This window comes from Plecotus auritus (assembly GCF_963455305.1).
Source record: "Plecotus auritus genome assembly, chromosome: 15".
In the NCBI taxonomy this organism is placed as follows: Eukaryota; Metazoa; Chordata; class Mammalia; order Chiroptera; family Vespertilionidae; genus Plecotus; species Plecotus auritus.
The window spans coordinates 4,270,695-4,290,659 of NC_137781.1; the positions used below are offsets into that span (position 1 = coordinate 4,270,695).

A 19,965-nucleotide genomic window follows, 5' to 3' on the forward strand; every position below is an offset into this window, starting at 1 on the left:
GAGAGTCTACTGAGAAGGAAGGAGTGGTAAGGGCAGGCTTGCCTCAGCCTTTCACTGTGCCAGCATCAAACTCCATCCGTTAGACAACTACGACCAAACGACCCCATAAAGCACGTCTCGTTTCAGCGAAGTGTTTTTGCTTGGTCGAGCAAGGTTATCTTTTGGAAAGCACCTGGGCACGTAAACAACCACAATTTTGGCAGAAATGAGTAAGAAGGGCGCTACAAGCAAATGCACTCTCTCAAGAGATCACCATTTAATTTAGGGCATCACTGATCAAGAATTGGGATAATGTGAGTCTCTTAAATTTAATTCCTACTATATCAGCCTGAGGGTTTGATGAGAAAGAACAGAGAACCCAGGGTATCATCTCTCATAGTCTATGGTGTGTACACTCTGTATATATATATTTAAACGTGCAACTCTAATAGCCACCATGAGTCATTTCATTAACTCGGTCTATCTGTAATCTTCTGCCTTTACTTCTATGGATCTTAACAAATGTGCTCCTTTTCTATTTATTGACTTGCAAAGAAGAAACTGCCTCCTGCATGCCCCCTACTGGGGACTGAGTCCGCAACTCGGGCATGTGCCCTGACCGGGAACAGAACCCTGACCTCCTGGTTCATAGGTCCACGCTCAACCACTGAGCCACACCAGCTGGGCGAATTTACCTGTGTTTTTTTTTAAAGCTACCCAGGAAATGGGTAAACTCTTTTTTTTTTTTTAATATATTTTACAGAGGAAGGGAGAGGGATAGAGAGCTAGAAACATCGATGAGAGAGAAACATCGATCAGCTGCCTCCTGCACACCTCTCCCACTGGGGATGTGCCCACAACCAAGGTACATGCTCTTGACCGGAATCGAACCTGGGACCCTTCAGTCCGCAGGCTGACGCTCTATCCACTGAGCCACACCAGCTGGGTGAATTTACCTGTTGTTGTTTTTTTAAGCTACCCAGGAAATGGGTAAACTCTTTAAAGAACCAAATCAAACTCAGTTCCTCTTTAGTGCAAATATATTCAAAGGAAAGCAATTCAGAACACATTATTTGAAGAATAGCATCAAAACACCATCTTATTACAAATATCATTAAGTGTTAGTGGCATAAAATTTTTGTTTGTAATTCAGCATGAAAATGCAATCTGATAATGGCACTAGAACTGCAATATTCAACGCAAAATGATATTCCCTGTTCTGATGCAAGTTTGCCAGCTGAAATCGGGTAAACTCTCAGTGATAACTTTCTGGGCCACACAAGATCTAATAAAATACCCTCAAACATCAATCCTGCTGACAGAAGCCTGCTAAGAAAAGCAAATACATAATCGAGGCATTCATTTTGTTTTTACAATGAGAAAATTCATCTGCTTCTATGTCCTTGCAAATTAAAGTTAGGTCTCAAGTCCCAAAGAAACCTCCTGCAGCTGAGAATTCTGCGAAAAACTCCCCCAGATAGATCAGTTGTACCCCGAGTTAAAAATACTCAGCAACCAAGAGACAACAGAGAAATGGGAAATAAGATGAAAGCACTGCCAACAACTGAACTGATACTTCAGTGGGTTTTTTTCTTTTGTGTGTTGTTTTTTTTTCTTGCCAAGGTGTTCACTTAAATTACCAAGTAGCACCACAGGTTAAGCTACCCCCTGCGACTGTGAAAATCATCAGTGGCCCTCAATGGCATCTTTACCCAGACAGCAGACTATCGTACTCAAACGGGTGAGAAAAGATAACAGGTTTTTGTATTTGTTTTTGGTTAATCCTCACTGGCGCTATTTTTTCCATTGATTTTTTTTTTTTTTCAGAGTAGAAGGGAGGGGCAGAGAGGAGACAGAGACAAACATAGATGTGAGAGAGCCACATCAATTGGTTGCCTCCCACACGTCCACTAATGGGGATCGAGCCTGCAACCCGGGCATGTGCCCCGACCGGGAATCAAACCGTGACCTCCTGGTTCATAGGTTGATGCTCAACCACTGGGCAACACTGGCCAGGGAGATATTTTCTTTTAAAAGTGAACTTCAATGTTTATTTTCTTGCTTCAGGAGATGAATGAAAAATACATTTTCATCAATTTTAACATCAGAGGTACAGCATGCCATAGCAGTTACCCACATGCAAATTTTCAGGAAATTCAGTGTGATCTGAATATGACATTTGTGGCTTTTTTGTTCAGCATGTGAAGTAATAAAGACAAAGTGGTTAAAAAAAGAAAAACATTTTCAAACACTTTATGTTAATGACCTTAATACTTTTATTACTAGACCCAATCGAAAAAATTAAAAATTATTTGAGGCCAACACTAAGCCAGCTAAGATTTCCAATGCATCGAACAAAGAAATGCCTCTACCCATCACTCTTTCGATGGCTCTCAGTAATTACTTGCTTATTTCATCTCCTCGATTGCAAATGCCTGCCCAGGCGCTCTCATCTTTACTGTCCACTGGATTCTCTGCATCCCCGGGTATTTCTTGCAGAACCAGTGAAAGGCGTTCAAGTTTCTGACAGGGACCTGGTGCACAAGCAAGGGCTTCTGGGGAAGAAAATCAGTGACGAACCTATGCAGCCACCATGTGTAAACTGAATTGCTTTGCTGCCTGTTCCTGCGGGGCACAGAGCAACAGGCTGCAGCAGGGAGCAGAGGCTGGGACTGGCGGGGGGGGGGGGGGGAGGTGGGGGAGGGGGCAGGTACTACTTTGGTGGGTAGACAGGAAAAGCAACCCGGATATTTCAATGGTTACAATACAATCCCTTGGGTCCGCTCCTTGGTAACAAAGATCCATCCTAGTTAAATCGCAGATAAAGGGCTACCCAATAATGACACGTAATAATGACACGTGTCTGCCCAGTGTGGCTCAGTGGACTCATGAACTAGGGAGGTCACGGTTGGAATCCCGGTCAGGGCACACGCCCAGGTTGTGGGCTCGATCCCCATTAGGGGGCGTGCAGGAGGCAGCAGATCGATGATTCTCTCTCATCATGGATGTTCTCTTATCATGGATGTTTCCATCCCTCTCTCTGGGAATCGAACTGTGACCACCTGCTTCATGGGTCAATCCTCAACCACTCACTGAGCCGCACTGGAGCTGATTGTACTAGAGGATTCCTGCTCCTCGAAGCTGGCAGCATCATCCCCTAATCTGGTTGGAAAAACCAGGGCATCCTTTCTTTTTTTTAAATATATTTTTATTGATTTCAGAGAGGAAGGGAGAGGGAGAGATAGAAACATCAATGATGAGAGAGAATCACTGATCGGCTGCCTCCTGCACGCCCCCTACTGGGGATCGTGTGCCCTTGGCCGGAATTGAACCTGGGACCCTTCAGTCAGAAGACCAATGCTCTACCCACTGAGCCAAACCAGCTAGGGCAGGGCATCCTTTCTTGAGAAGCATGACTTGGTTTTTACCTCCCCCACCCCTATTTTCTGAATCCTACAAGTCAGAGAGAGGCGGTGTGGGAAAAAGCAAGTCTTAGCTAACGATCTGCCTCCTAGGAGCCAATCAGCCATTAAGGACGTGCTGATGACATTTTCCTGGCCTGCTGAATTGTTAATAACCATCCGAGTGGCTCCCCCTGCTCATACAGGCTTTCTATGCCTCTCCCATTTACCTCTAAGCAAGTGACCGAGTTCACTGTGGTTATTCTGGCCATTTAAAGGCCGTACTTTGGGAAAATTCACAGAGACATTAATGCGGGTGCGCCTGTTAGGCTTAACGCTGTGGGCCCAGGCGTGATTATTACAATTTACAGAAACCAAGCACCACTCACTGCCATTTAATCTTAAAATCCGCACATTGTTACTTGGTTAATCTTATGCCAGGACGACATCTCTACATTTTTTAAATGTTTTTACTGATTTTAGACAGAGGGGAAGGGAAAAGGGATAGAGAGATAGAAACATGGATCGGCTGCCTCCTGCATGCCCCCTACTGGGGATGGAGCCTGAAGCTCGGGCATGTGCCCTGACCGGGAATCGAACCTGTGACATCTTGGTTCACCAGGCGCAGCAAACCATGTGCCTCCTCAGAAGTGCCGTGGTTTGAAGGACGGAGACAGCCAAATTCCAGAACAGATGGCTACGATGGAGCAGAACCGAGGGAGGAGGCATAAATAGAGCGTTATGATAAAACATAATGAGAGCAGAAGGAGATGGGAGTACAGCAAACAAAAAAACAAAATACGTCCAGAGCAAAATCATGCTTTTTTTTCTCTCTTCATTTAAAATGTTCACAGAGCCTTCCGCCGCGGCACCACTGAGGAGCAGCAGCCATGGCTCTGCGCTCCCCCATGGCCGTGGGCCTCGACAAGGGCCACAAGGTGACCAAGAACGTGAGCAAGCCGAGGCACAGCCGCCGCCGCGGGCACCAAGTTCGTGCGGGACACGATCCGAGAGGTGTGTGGCTTTGCCCCCAGGAGCGTCGTGCCATGGAGCTGCTCAAGGTCGCTAAGGACAAGAGGGCCCTGAAATTCATCAAGAAAAGGGTGGGGACACACATTCGAGCCAAGAGGAAGAGAGAGGAGCTGAGCAATGTCCTTGCAGCCATGAGGAAGGCAGCAGCCAAGAAGGACTGAGCCCCACCCCCTGTCTGTATAATAAAACCTGCTCAGAAAAAATAAAATAAAATAAAATAAAATGTTCACAGAGCATGGTCCCTACTAAAAACCAAATATATTTTCGGAGGCTCCGCGGAAAGCTGTGTCACTCAATGTAGGACCGAAAGTTCATGACATAAAAGCCACGAGGGAAGAATCAACATATGCAGGGCAGAAGCAGGAGGCTGAAAACGTACATGATACAGACAAGCTGGGGGGGGAGGGAACAAAACATCTGACAGAGAAAAGCAAAGAAACCACATCAGAGAAAAAGCACTCAGCCCTGGCCTGGTGGATCAGTTGGTTAGAGCATCGTCCCGCTACGCCAAGGTTTCAGGTTCGATCCCTGGTTAGGGTCGATGCTCAACCACTAAGCCACACCCGCTGGGCTACTGAGCATTTAAAGAAGGAACACTGGTCTCAGATTAATGCCTCCAGGAACGAATAAAAGGGATCATTCCCCTGGTGTGTTATGAAGAAGACCTAACCTTAATATAAAAATGTGACAAGGACATTTTCCAAACGAGGATGCAATAAAAAATCCTGAGCCACAAACACACCAAACCGAGATGCGGCATGAGAAAGGTGAGGTGAATCTGGGAGAGCAAGTTGGCTGAACATTCAAGGTCAATGGAGGCAATTCACCATATTAACAGGATAAAGGACATCTCTCCCACCATCATCTCACAACAGAAAGAAAGGTCCTAAGAGACAATTCACTGTCGATCCGTGATTTTAAAAAACCCTAACAAGCCAGGCCTGTGTGGCTCAGTGGTTGAGTGTCAACCCATGAACCAGGGGGGCATGATTCAATTCCTGGTCCATGCAAGCTCAGTCCCCAGTGCGGGGTGTGCAGGAGGCAGCCGATTATGATGCTCTCTCATCGTTGATGTTTCTCTCTCTCTCTCCCTCTCCCTTCCTCTCTAAAGTCAACAGAAACATATTCTAAAAAAAAAAAAAAATTAAAAACCAATGGAAACAATATCCTCTGGTGAAAAAAAATAAGTGAATCTGTCAAAGGAGTTGAGGGTAAGGGGCCATCTTCAGCTCACGCACCAAACTCAAGGTGCTCAGCGGACAAGCGCGCACCGTGGGGACCGATCCCGAGCGCGATGCCCGTCTCTCCTCACGGTGCCATTTGGAAACCAACGTTGTGTAATTGACTTGGAGAATAACTGATATGCAAGCAAATAAACATAAAAACAGGGAACACTCCAAGGCGGAATGTTCCAGAACTGACAAAGCTCACAAACTGCTCAAAGATTCCAAAACCTGTCTTTCTGGTGGGAAACACCCTATTTGCACCAACCCCCTTGTCCCATTTTCTGTGACAGGAGCTGAAACGGTTGGCAGGGAAAAATGAGGCGGGCTTATTTTTGGCAAGCAGAAGAGGGTTATGAATATGCCCATTCCGAGGCGACGGTGAGAGCTCTTCATTCATTTCTCATTATGTGAAAATCTAATATAAAGGAGCCTGGCTATTTAATGGACTTAAGCTTTATCAGCTTCCAGGAGAGTTCTTATTTGCCTTCAGTGTAACGGAACTGCATGTGTCTATTTTCTTAATCATCACTTGTGGGTAAGTTTTTATTACTTTCACAGGGAGTGGAAGGGAGGGGAGAGTCAGAGAGAAACATAATGTGAGAGAGACACATCGATTTGTTGCCTCCCACACCCACGCCCCGACTGGGGCTGGGAATTGAACCTGCAACCGAGGTAGGTAGGTGCCCTGGATTGGGAATTGAACCCAAGACCCTTCAGTCCGGGTGCTGATCCTCTAACCACTTAGCAACACTGGCCAGACGAGAAGGATGATCTTTTCAAAAAAATGGTGCTGCTCGCCCTGGCTGGTTTGGCTCAGGGGATAGAGCATCGGCCTGCAGACCGAAGGGTCCCAGGTTTGATTCCGGTCAGGGCACATGCCTGGGGTGCGGGCTCCATCCCCAGTGGGGGGCGTGCAGGAGGCAGCTGATCCATGATTCTCTCTCATCGTTGATGTTTCTCTCTCTCTCTCCCTCTACCTTCATCTCTGAAATCAATAAAAATATATATTTTAAATGGTGCTGGAAAAATTCAAGTTATCAACCTCAAGGTACACGTCACATCATATGCAAAAACTAACTCAAAATGGCTCACAGGCTTAAATGTAATATAGAAAACAAACAAAAAAACAAAAACTCTCAACATGCAGCGAGGGCAGGAACCTGGAGTCAGGGTGACGAGGAAAACCTTCAAGACCAGGCCCGGCAGTCTTGGGGATGGAGGGCAGGAGTGGAGCATGCTGGGTTTCCCAAATATGGGCCAAGGTGCAAGCCTGTTCACCTGAATCTTAAAGGAGAACCATGATCCTGTGTGGCTGGCAGATTTAAGAAACCAAGGGAGTTACATTTACAGAGAAGAGGTAACTTCTTCTTAAGGAAAAAGCTAAATATAACACGTTCGGAATATCACGTGACGTCTTGGTTTTAATTAACTCAGAATTCAGCACATTTCTAAAAAAAAAAAAAAAAAAAAACCACACAGACTTTTCTTCCGATCACACTGAGCCCATTTTTTATACTTGTCTCATATTTTTTTCCACAAGAGCAAGTTATATCAAGGGATCTAGGACCTACAGAAAAAAATTTGCCAACCTCTTTTTATTTTTAAGTTCATTTGCCAAGAACCCAACTGTTTAAAGCAGTCACTAAATGGGACATTGCATTTCCAATGTGTCTCTCTATTCAAACCATCTAGGACACTCTAGCCCTTCTTTTATACAAAGAATACAGGATGATTACCTGCTCAGGTGGAATGAAAATGTGAACAGCTGCCATTTGAATGCTGATCATATTATTTTTTAAATAGATTTTTGTTGATTTCAGAGAGGAAAGGAGGGGGAGAGAGAAATAAAAACATCCATGATGAGAGAGAATCACTGATGGGCTGCCTCCTGAGCGCCCCCTACTGGGGACCGAGCCTGCAACCTGGGCATGTGCCCTGACTGGGAATCAAACTGTGACCTTCTGGTTCACAGGTCCACGCTCAGCCCCTGAGCCACGCGCGGGGCCGTACGTTGTATTTAGTTTGCTTACACATACTCCAAGTCAGGAGCGTAGGGCCTTGCAAGGGCGCAGGCTGCCTGGACTCTCCCCATGCTTTGCTGGGCGGTGCGGGGGGGGGGTGGGGGGGGCGGGGGAACAAGGCTGGCAGGTGGCATTGCCTCTAACAGGGAATGGCAAACTAGCTGAAGGTCATCAGGGAGGAGTGACAGGGACACACACCACAGAGTCATGCATCACGTGCGAGCGAGACAGAGCGCGGCAGGGAGTGTGGCAAACATACCACCCCCGCAGGCAGGGAAACAAACCACCACAGGGACCACGGAAACAGCCTGACAACAGGGAAGAAAACGGGCGGCCCCCTAGCACCTCGCGGACCCGGAGACCCTGACACCAACACACCTCCCACCCCGGCAGGGCTGCAGGCGATAATCGGAGATGCTGATTCCAAGGGACCAGAGACAGAAGCGAGGAATCCAATTACAAAGTGAGAATTAAACCCTCGCCCGGCACCGCTAATGCATGATTTGGAAACGGCAAGGAGCAGAGTGGACAGGAGTGAAAATTCACCCTCTGGGGGGAAGCGTGTGATCGCCGCAGGGACTCTACGGAGGAAGAGAGAGAGAGAGAAATTGCAATCAAGCCGATCTGGAGGGGAGGGGCGGATGGCAGCTTTCCCCTTAACTCCGGGAACCACTGTCTTAGCATGAAAGGGCAGCAAGCTGAAGTTTGGACTTCAGTTCACTTTCCCTTCTGTGCTGTTCCGTGATTTTCAAATACAAACAGTCCTTTAAACGTACATTGCGTAGCTCGTGTCTTTTATCATCGCCTGCATTGAGAGATTTCTGAATTCACGGCCACATCATGTGGAAAACGTCTCATTTATTATTTTTTGAATATGTTTTCTTGACTTTCAGAGAGAGAGAGAAAAGGAGAAGAGGGAGAGAGACAGACACATCAGGGATGAAAGAGAAACACGGATTGGCGGCCGCCTCCTGCACGCCCCCTACTGGATGGGGATGGAGCTCACAACCCGGGCCTGTGCCCCGACTGGGAACCGAACCGTGACCTCCTGGTTCCGAGGTCGATGCTCAAGCACGGAGCCACGCCGGCCGGGGCAGGCTGTTTTCTATGGGTTGGTTTTAGCGCCTGAGCTGCAAACTAGTAATTATTAGGTGGAAACCAACCTGCAAATGGGACATGCTTTCCCCGTGGACACCCACCTTCCCGTAGCCCCTGCCTCTAAACACCGACACCAAAGCGAGGCCCATTTGCTAGAACTCACACGTGAAATTAAACCCTAAACTCGAAGGGCATGCCACCAAAAATACCTCTCCTGGTTTTTTTAACTCTGCAAAGTAAGAACACTTCTGCATCTGCCCGCATGTTCCTCAGAGGTTCTGGAGCCAGCGAGCGAGGCCCCGCTACCCGTGATACGGAGACGCCGGAACCTTGGGGCGCAGCCGCCTGTTCCTCCGTGGCAGATGACTGGAAATAGGAGATGGTGTGGGTTTTTCCACACCAACAACAATTAGCATATAAAAGGCACGCTCAGCATTCCGGAAATTGGAACGGTTTCAGAGACTCTGTGCCAGGAACCCGGGAAAAAAAAAAAAAAAAGAACAAAAGCATCTATTTATTACACTGTCTTCCAAATTGTATCCACTCTCGCTTTTCTAGGTTTTCCCACTAGGGACTGGGGACAGGGGCGGGGGGGCCAAGTCAGACCACTGCGCAGAGCCCCAACTAGTTATTTGGGACCAGAAACTCAGCCAGCCCTACTCTCTGCTACAGCAGCACAAGGATGTTTAGATCGAATGAGCTATAAGATCACCAACTGAGTCCGGCCCGCATGGCTCAGTGGTTGAATGTAGACCTATGAACCAGGAGGTCATGGTTCGATTCTCGGTCAGGGCACATGCCCGGGTCCTGGGCTCGATCCCTAACAGGGGGTGTACAGGAGGCAACTGATTAATAATTCTCTCTCATCACTGATGTTTCTACCTCTCCCTCTCCCTTCCTCTCTGAAATCAATAAAAATATATATTAGAAATTGTTTAAAAAATAAATAAAATCCCTTCCTTACATTATTACATTTTTTTATTTCTCTATTCATGTTCTCTATTTTATCTTAATCTGTAATAACAGAGGTTAATGTACTTATAACTCATCTCAAAGAATTTTTGTGGATTTTTTTTTTTTACTGACTCGTTTCTTGGATTTTAATTTCATTACTTTCCTTTTAATCTTACTTAAATTATTATTTTTTGTGAATCAGTTACAAACAGGAATTTAAATTTAACTCTTGTTTCTCAAGTTTGAAAACTAAACTCTGAAAAGTGGGGGAAAAAAAAATACCCTAGACACCCTCCCTTCCCAAAAATGTTTGCAATACTCATTACCGTTGGGGAAGAGATAAGGGAACTCGTCAGTATTTCCTCTACTCAACCAAGATGAAGTCTTGGGGAGGACCCTTGTGTAGACACCGAGGATGTGTAAGATGTTTTTTTTTAACTCTGCAAAGTAAGAACACCTCGCTCTGCATCTGCCCCGCATGTTCCTCAGCGGTTCTGGAGCCAGCGAGCGAGGCCCTGCTACCCGTGATACGGAGACACCGAGGACGTGCAAGGTGGAACGCACACTCGGAGACAGGAACCAAAGCAGAACACCATCAACAGCGGCTAACAGTCGTTCTTCATTGCTTATACTGTGCCAGGTGCTGGTCTAAGTTTTCCGTACGGACTTTAGTCCTCAAGTGACCTCATACTGAAGGAGGAAAGGCCCTCCTATCAGGATTCCCATTGTATAGGTGAAAATCCCCAGGAATGAAGACGCTAACAGCTAGCAGGTAGTAGGCGTAGAATGCAAAGCAGTACGCACAGCCGTGAGCACATTGTGTGCAATCTGTTTTTAATGGAAGTGTCGGTAGGTATGTGGTTCATAGCTGCCAAAGCAGATCAAATACTGTGATTGGCTACATGACCCTATTGTGTGCTTATAAAATTGCATTTAAAAAAAAATTTGTTGTTAATCCTCACCTGAGGATATTTTTCCCATTGATTTTTAGACAGAGTGGAAGGGAGAGGGGGAGGGAGAGGGAGAGAGAGAGATGTGAGAGAGACACACTGATTGGTTGCATCCCACGTGTGCCTTGATTGGGGCTGGGGATCGATCCTGCCTTTGACTGGAATCAAACCCGGGACCCTTTGGTCCGCAGGCCGATGCTCTATCCACTAAGCCAAACCTGCTAGGGTGCATTTACATTTTTAAAACTGATTTGAGAGAGAGACAGAGAGAGAGAGAGAGAGAGAGAGAGAGAGAGAGAGAGAGAGAAAGGGGGAGGAATGGAGAAAAGGAGGGGAGGAGAGAGGGAGAGAGAGAAACACATGGTTTTGTTGTCCCAGTTATTTCTGCATTCGCTGGTTGACTCCTTGGCATACAGGGGCAATGCTGCAGCAACCAACTGATCCACCGGCCAGGGCGGAACTGCATTTGCAAGTCCCCGGGTTGTGGGTATGCAGGCTTTCTGCTTCCCCGCTGGCTGCGCTGACTGCCTTTTCACTCGGCCCCTCTCTGTCATCTGTCCGATGGGGATCGTCAGCTCATTCATCACCTGACAGATTTACTAACTCACTCATCATTTTGCCATTTACGAGCCCGTCCTTCCCACTCATCCTCCACACCCCAGCTGCCGCTCATTCTGACATGCCAGCTGCCTGCCCACGTCTGCCAGCCAGCCCGGCGCTCTCCTCGGTGGGCCGCTGTCATTATCTCATTTGTCGGGACGTTTTAGTCCTTTTTCCTTATTAACTTGCCTTTGGGTATTTCCTCGGCTTTTTTCTTTCCATTCTTGTTCCCCTGGGCCAATCATTTGGTTCATTTGTTTATTATCACACGATATTATCCATCCCTCGTCATTTGACAGCTTTTCAGATTCCATTAACCAAGAGGCATAAGCATGTAAATTCTCTCTCTTGTTCCCATTAGATGAAACCCATCCAGGTTTTGCCCTGTGTTCAGCCGACTGAGAATTTGCAGGGGAATGACATTTAAATGAGCGTGTATTGCCCGGCCGGCCTGGCTCAGTGGCTGAGCTTCAATCTATGAACCAGAAGGTCACGGTTCGATTCCCAGTCAAGGCATACGCCCGGGATGGCAGGCTCGGCCCCAATAGGGGGCGTGCAGGAGGCAGCCGATCAATGATTCTCTTTCATCATTGATGTTTTTCTCTCGTCTCCCTTCCTCTCTGAAATCAATAAAAACATATATATTTTAAAAAGCCCCTGTATTTGTTAACAATATCACATATATTATACGAAAAGCAGGCCGTTTCTTTCTCCCTCCTCAAGTCAGTGTGCAAATAATCAGTAACTGATTTTTTAAAATTCTCTTTGTAACAAAAATAAGAAAAAAATAATAAATTTCTCTTCATCGTTAGATCATATGGCCTACATATCACTATGCTTAAATCAATTTCAATCCATTTTTCTATCTTTCAGGGAATCAAAGCAAACATAGCAAACAATCAAATTTGATACCTTTGAGCCCTAACTGGTGTGGCTCAGTGGATAGAGCATCGGCCTGCGGACTCAAGAGTCCCAGGTTCGATTCCGGTCAAGGGCATGTACCTTGGTTGCGGGCACATCCCCCGTGGGAGGTGTGCAGGAGGCAGCTGATGGATGTCTCTCTCTCATCGATGTTTCTAACTCTTTATCCCTCTCCCTTCCTCTCTGTAAAAAAATCAATAAAATATAAAAAAAAATTTGATACCTTTGAGTCTTCTTTTCATTCCCAATCAGCATTGTTATGTTTTGATAAAAATGCAACAATTTGATTTAATGCCCATACAATCAGGGTGGAATATGGATGTTCCAATATTACCGTTCCTTACTGTACCGCGTGAAACTATTCAGAGATGAAAGATAAGGTCCTTGAGTAATACCCTTCATTAAAGGAGGTTGGACATTTGGAAGAAAATCTGGTAACTAATGGCCTCTAAGTTACCATTTTTTAAAAGCCGGGTAAGGACAGACAGTCCCTCAGAGTAGCATATTAAATTCACTTTCAAATTAGTATAGTTCAGCATTTCAGTCTTATGATTTGTATGCTTGGTAATACTTTTAAAATTAACTGTGCCGCGGACGGACACAGCACACACTTCTCGGCCATAATAATTTTTATAAGGCTGTGTCTTTGTAACAGTAATTGCCTTCTTAGTGAAAGAAGACGCATTTAGAACCGAGGGACACTTTATTACTTTTCTTATATGAGAGCTACCTCAGCGTCTGAGATTTTGGTTTTTCTTAACGACTTTTTTCTAGTAGGAGAACGTGAAGGCTCCAGGGCAAAGCAAGTCCATTAGGAAGGGAGGCATTCTAGAGGAGGCAGGGCTTCCCAAGGTGGACACAAGATGACTCTTGTCAAGAACCAACGATGCAGCCCGGCTGGTGTGGCTCGGTGGTTGGGCATCGACCTATGAACCAGGAGGTCACGGTTCCATTCCCAGTCAGGGCACATGCCCGGGTTGTGGGCTGGATCCCAAGTAGGGGGCGTGCAGGAGGCAGCCGACCAGGAATCAAATCGGCGATCTCCTGGTTCATAGGTCGACGCTCAACCACTGAGCCACATTAGCTGGGTGGTCCACGTTCCTTTCTATCTCCGTTACCACCCGGTCCATGTCATCATCTCCAAGTCCAGTCACTTAAAGAAGAGATGTAAATAATTCATGACTACAAAAAAAGAAAAAAGCCACGCCGTCTCTTCCATTATCCACCAGAACCGGGAAAACCTCCTGCCCTGGCACAGACGTGGACACATAAACATATTCATGTGTGTGTGGAGAAGAACATGCCTATAGAGTGGTGGGCAAACTTTTTGACTCGAGGGCCACAATGGGTTCTTAAACTGGACCGGAGGGCCGGAACAAAAGCATGGATGGAGTGTTTGTGTGAACTAATATAAATTCAAAGTAAAGGTGCGGAGGGGAGAACAAGAGAACCCTCCGCTCTTTCGGCTCCACGGGCCGGATAGAACAGCCGAACGGGCCGGATCCGGCCCACGGGCCGTAGTTTGCCCACGGCTGCTATAGACCAACAGACACAAATTTGCTTGGGGTGCTTTTGAGATGGAGAAACCAACATCCTCTTTCCATGTCTCCCCAGGGCCATCCCAAAGCAACGTGAGGAACCATTCACTTATATACATGTAAATATATACACGTATACATAAATGTATGCATTGATTTTTAGAGGGAGAGGGAGAGGGAGAGAGAAACATCAATCGGCTGCCTCTTGCACGCCTCCTACTGGGGATCGAGCCCGTAACCCAGGCATGTGCTCTGACCAGGAATCGAACCGGTGACCTTCCGGTGCACGGATGACATCCAAACAGATGGGCCACACGGGCCAGGATGAGCGATACTCCTTTCTTCACTCTTCTACTCCGATAAACATCCCTTCGCAGAGGTGCGCAGGCCCCAAAACACAGAGAGCTGACATTCCTTGCACTCCGCTAAAACACGTCCTACCTGTGTGGTCATACGTGAGCAAACCTATATGCACGCGCGTGTTTCCCCGTCTAGACAAAATGCATCTACACTTACTAGATCGTCTTGGTTCACGGCATGTCCTCGTAGGAGGGCACCAGAAGGGAGCAAACAGAGAGAGGAAGGCACCTGAGCATCTTAGCCAACACCTGAGGGCACTCTCGGAAGTGGAGCAGGCCACATGCGCTTGGTCACCACTTACGGCGCTTCCAGCAAAGTCTGCTTTCCCCTTCGGGCAAAAGAGCCAGAACTCTGCGCCAATCGCCCTGAAAGCGCTCGCACCACAGAGGCCACAGCCCTGTTCCAAGGCCACCACGGAGAGCAGGTGCGACTTACCACGAGGGAGAGGGGCCTTTTCCAGGAGACGACACCAATGAGTCCTGACAGCAGCACCTGGAAAGACAAACGGCGCAGGAAGGTGAGATGCTTCGGGACCTTTAACGCACCATCGAAACAGTACGGACAGTTGCAACCTGAAGGATCACTTCTAGAACGCACATGCGCGCGCACACACACACACACACACACACACACACACACACACACAGGTTAGTCTCCAGCACAGAGCCCCAGGTCTCCCTCCCCAGCTCCTGTCCAAAAATGCACCCGCACTCCCTCTCCCCATCCCAGTCTCCCGCTTGGCACCCCTCCTCCTGGTTACTCAAATCCTGAGGACGGTCCCCTCTCCCTCACCCCAACATCCCAGCAGGCACAGTGAAGAGAGGAGGTGTGGCTCCCCCTTCCGCAGGGCCTCATTCCGGAGGCCGCATTGTAAGTAGGTCCTAGTGTTTTCCCACAGGTCTCCTATGAAGATGAGTCACCCAGGCAGTCAGGGCCCAGGCAGGAGGGGGCGCTTCAGATTTAAGACATAAATGCAGGCCTGCTGGCTGGCTTGGCTCAGTGACTGAGCATCCAACTAGGAACCAGGAGGTCACGGTTCGATTCCCGGTCAGGGCACGTGCCCGTGTTGTGGGCTTGATCTCCAGTAGGGGGCGTGCAGGAGGCAGCGGGTCCATGATTTCTCTCATCATTGATGTTTCTCTCTTTCTCAAATCAATAAAAAACTATTTTTAAAAAAGACATAAAATGCAAGGTTCCAAGATGAAATCCAACCAGCGAGCGCCCAAGGGCATGCGAGAGCCTCCCGCCCCCTCCTCCTCCGGAGCCAGCGGGGGAAAGGAACAACGAAGTGGGCAGGTGTATCACCCCGTCTGGGGAAGCAAGTTACGTAAACCAGTGGTCGGCAAACTGCGGCTCCCAAGCCACATGCGGCTCACGAGCCACGGTTTGCCGCTCTGTTGACTAACGAGTTTGCCGACCACTGACGTAAACCATTTGCAAGTCGTTTTGAGCCTCTCCTTTCAGAAGTGTCCTCTTTGCGCAATAAAAACAATGTATTTGTTGGCACAGTACATTAATCCCATTAAAACCACATTAAGTGTAATGAAAAGCTCTCAGAGTCTAATTACGCCGCGAACTCACGGACCCGCATCAACTTCTAAACCCACTGCGATTACAACAGGAGGTGAACCTGTCTGGTCGACAAACCGTTGCTCCATTTCCAGGTGATTATGACCGAAGGCCCACTGTCCTAACGCCATAAGCCACACACTACGTACCTAGGCAGGCTCCAAAATCGGTCCCCTAAAGGGCCTGAGCCTGGGTTTTCCGGGAGCCGGCCTGTTCTCAGGGCCAGACCCGCACTGTGCTCCTCCGTTCTGAGCCCTCTGAGTCCCTCTCCCCAGAGCACACTCCATTCTTGGAATTCCTGCCCTGAAGCGTCCCCTAAGTTCCCCAACATTCACAGTGGCACCTCGGAGCGCCCTCTGCAGTCCAGACCGGGCCATGGCGGGGCCCGCAGGCTGCCAGCCTCCCTCCCTGGGCCTTGCAGCCCCCAGGTAGCCCTCTCTCCTGCCCTCTGCCCTCTGCCCTCTGCCCTGCCCGGTCCTCTAGGCTGCCCAGGCAGAGACGTGTATGCCAAGCGAGTCTGTGTCCTGGCTCTCAGTGGGGCCCCGGGAGGAGGCAGAGCGTCCGGAGGACAGAGGAGGAGGGGCAGGGGGATGGCCCGCACTGCTGACCATCCCATGGGCGTGAGGACCAGGCCGCTGCCGACTGTCTGGAGCAGGGTGGGGAACCCGTTCTCTGCCAAGGGCCACCTGGACATTTATAACGTCACTCTCGGGTCATGCAAAATCACCACTTAGAAATCAGCCTGCTCTATCTGCTCAAACATTCCATCGACTCCCCTAATGCCTTGGCAGAGCCAGACCACATGACTCCGCGGGCCCTCACTCCTGGCCCATGTCCACCTACTGGTTCAGACACTCCTACGCCCCCAAACAGAGGCTGGGGGGCCTGGACAACCAGTGCTGTGCTGCATGAAGGGATCGTCCCCCTCTGGCCATGTGGCCCTGGACAGATGCAGTGACCTCCCCAGCAGCTCAGCTGTTGGGCGTCATGCCATGCAATGAAAGGTCGCCGGTTCGATTCCCCGTCAGAGCACATACCCAGGTTGTGGGCTCGATCCCCAGTAGGGGGCAAGCAGGAGGCAGCCGATCCATGATTCTCTCTCATCATGGATGTTTCTCTCTCTCTCCCTCTCCCTTCCTGTCTCTCTAAAAATAAATTAAAACATTTTTTTTTAAATCCACACTGAAGAAAGGCTGTTTTAAGTCTCCAGGCCTATGCGCAATAATGAGTTAAAAAAGAAAAAGGAACTTTCATGTGAGTAACATATTAGTGTATATGATCTTGCAAATATAATTCAAATACATTTTCCATGTAAATCACCTCAAATCAAGATCTGATTTCCTCTAATAGCTCTAGTCTGAAAAGAAGTTAGGAACAGGAGTGAAGAGACACACACGTCCACGGCTTCTTTAATTGCATTTTCTGCAAAACTCTGCAGTTCTATTTTTAATATTTGATTACACCATCCACAGAGCTATGTTCCACAAAAGCAATTACGTCTTGCTCAGTGGAAAAGTCAGAATGGAATAATATGCGGCACACTACCAACGGTAAGCAGCAGCAGCAATTTAGAACATTTTAGGATGATGATGGAGATCACGGATTCGGAAGTTACAGCAAACACGTTTTAAAGACATCTTATCACGGAGTTGACTGCAAGTTATGCACGACACAGACGGGGGGGGGGGTACCGCCCAGGGAGCCCAGCATTTTATCAAACCATTGGCGGAGGCCATCTGAGCACCTAAGCCAGCCGTGGGCAAACTACGGCCCGCGGGCCGGATCCGGCTGTTCTATCCGGTTCTCTTGCTCTCCCCTCCGCTCCTTTACTTTGAATTTATATTCGTTCACACAAACACTCCATCCATGCTTTTGTTCCGGCCCTCCGGTCCAGTTTAAGAACCCATTGTGGCCCTCGAGTCAAAAAGTTTGCCCACCCCTGATCCTAAGCCCTTACCAAGCCCTCCTCCTCGCCAGCTCTCTCCAAGTCCAAGAGCAGCACTGGACCCACGGTGCTTTCCTTGTCTTCAAGGGCTTCTGCCCGAATGTCCCTCGGGCGCTCACACAGCCGATGACAGCTGTCCCCGGCTGTGTTTATGCTTGTTTACGATATTTTCTTGTCTTTGTGTTTCTGATATCCCTGTGTTTTGCTATTTTGGTCAACTTTTCTACTGGTTTGCTGTTTCCTTTTTCGAGGCATGTGGAAATCATACGTCTCTTTTCTATACAATTTTTAAACACCTATTTGAAATTACATATCCAACACGTGAACAGTGGTACGCACACGCCCACAGGTTTTGTAGGTACATGTGTAGTCCACGCCACCTCACCTCCCAGATGTTCTGAACAACCACACTGGTATCAACCAGCCAAACTTTGCACATTTTCTTATTTTAGTTGCTCACTGCTGCATTGTTTATGCCAGTTCATCTCTTGATTTATTGTTATTAATAATATTTTGCATATGGCTTATGCATGTCCATTCTTTCTTTTTTTCAGAAATGAAATGCAGAGGCGTTCTGTTATTTTTCTGAAGATATCATTTGCTCATTTACATGAACGAGCTTAGAAATCTCACCTACAGAAAGCCTGGAGAAATTTGCTCAACACCCTTTCTCCTTCTAAAATAAACACAGGTTGCTGCATTATCTTCTAGCATTTTGCTTTGAGGAGATTCTCTAAGACCTCTTCACCTTGAACGTGCAAAACTGACACAGAGATGAACAAATCCATCACCACCGGAGCACAATACTCCCTGGCTCTTTCTGGCGATGGGGTACTGTGATGCGCACCTAACCTACTTTTATACAAATTATCTTTCAAACGGAATATCGAGTGAGAAAACAGACATGTTTAAGAGTCCGTGGAGTAAAATAATGATCAAAGCACAAACTGGGATGGGATGTTCCTAGAATCACTGGAAGTCTGAAATTGATTTGAGAACAGCCCTGTGGTTAGCCTTTAACATTCCTAATCAATTCTCTCAGGGGAAGCTTTTGGACAGCTACCCTCTCACACACTCAACAAATATATTTCCATTTTTGAAAGCATCACTTTTCCATTTTTCTTGAGCTGTCATACCAAAAGGAAAAAGTAAATTTTCTGAATTGTTTAAATATGCATGACGAGGACACAGAATATAAGATGGCCAGTGTCCTCCGTCCATGCCCACATTGCCAAATGCGTCACTGTATCACAGAGAGCACCCAGAACTGACAGGTTTGATAACGTGGGGGGTTCCTGTGCTGCCATTCACCAGCTCACATCGACGTTAGTATAATGAAAATGTCAGGAAACAGCGTCACGTTTAGAAACCACAAAACACGAAGATGGAGCTGTCAGTCACCCCTGACGCTTGCCAAATGAAAAGTTTAAATATAGTCATGGGTGAGCAGAACTGCCGGCAGCCACGTAAGCTCATCAGGCAAGACCTGGTCTGTCTTGTCTAACACTACATAACCCCAGCTCCAAACACAGGACCGGGCACACAGCAGGCACTCAGATCATTACGCACGAATGGTAGGTGACTGGGTGGGTGGATGGATGGATGGAAGGGTAGGTGGGTGGGTGGGTGGGTGGATGGATCGATGAATGAACGGACAGATGAGTGGAGGGGTGGCTGGGTGGGTGGATGGATGGATGAAGAAATGGGTAGAAGGATAAATAGATGAATGGATGGGTGAGTGGGTGGGTAGATGGATGGGTAGGTGGGTAGAGAGATGGGTGAGTGGATGGGGTGAGTGGGTGTGTGAGTGGGTGGATGGATGGATGGATGAGTGAGTAGATGGATGGGTGGATAGTGGGTGGATGGATGGATGGATGAGTGAGTAGATGGATGGGTGGACAGTGGGTGGATGGATGGATGGGACAATGAATGGAGGAAGAGGGAGAGGGGGAGGGAGGTTGGGAAGAATAACCCCACACAACCAGCTCTGATCTGACCTATCTTTAATGGTCCTGGAGACCACCACCTCCCCCAAAGAGCCAAGGATCCACTGAGTCTCGGGTGGACTGACAAAAGGACATCAGGGAAAACAAAATGGAACTGTGCTAGAGGTCTGTCTCCCTCTGTCCCTCCCTTCCTCTCTCCCTCCCGCCCACTCTCCCTGAAAAGCAATGGGAAAAACATCCTTGGGTGAGGATTAACAAGAAAGCCACAGTGAGTATCTTCACACGTAGGTTGCATTGCCACCGCTGATTGTAGTCTGGACCCTCTGAAATAGGACGGGTGAGTCCCCAGGCATAAAGGTTGCACGGTCCTCATTCCCTCCAGTGGGTATGAGAGTAGTCACCCCTACACGCTCACGCACACTGAG

At 47.9% G+C, this 19,965-nt stretch overlaps 1 protein-coding gene and 1 pseudogene across 2 annotated transcripts in view; one reads left to right on the forward strand and one right to left on the reverse strand.

Annotated features, from left to right (window-relative positions):
* ENTREP2 (endosomal transmembrane epsin interactor 2) overlaps positions 1-19,965 on the reverse strand; it is a gene marked incomplete at its 3' end in the record, with an annotated part of 47,096 nt that overhangs the window by 15,254 nt on the left and 11,877 nt on the right. Inside the window, exon 2 of the mRNA XM_080651617.1 lies at positions 14,516-14,572. Within this exon, the coding sequence (XP_080507743.1) occupies positions 14,516-14,572 (57 nt within the window). The remainder of the gene's footprint in view (positions 1-14,515; positions 14,573-19,965) is intronic.
* Positions 4,271-4,573, forward strand: LOC308239093 (large ribosomal subunit protein eL36-like; annotated as a pseudogene). Its single transcript has one exon. The product of its transcript is annotated as a large ribosomal subunit protein eL36-like (transcript).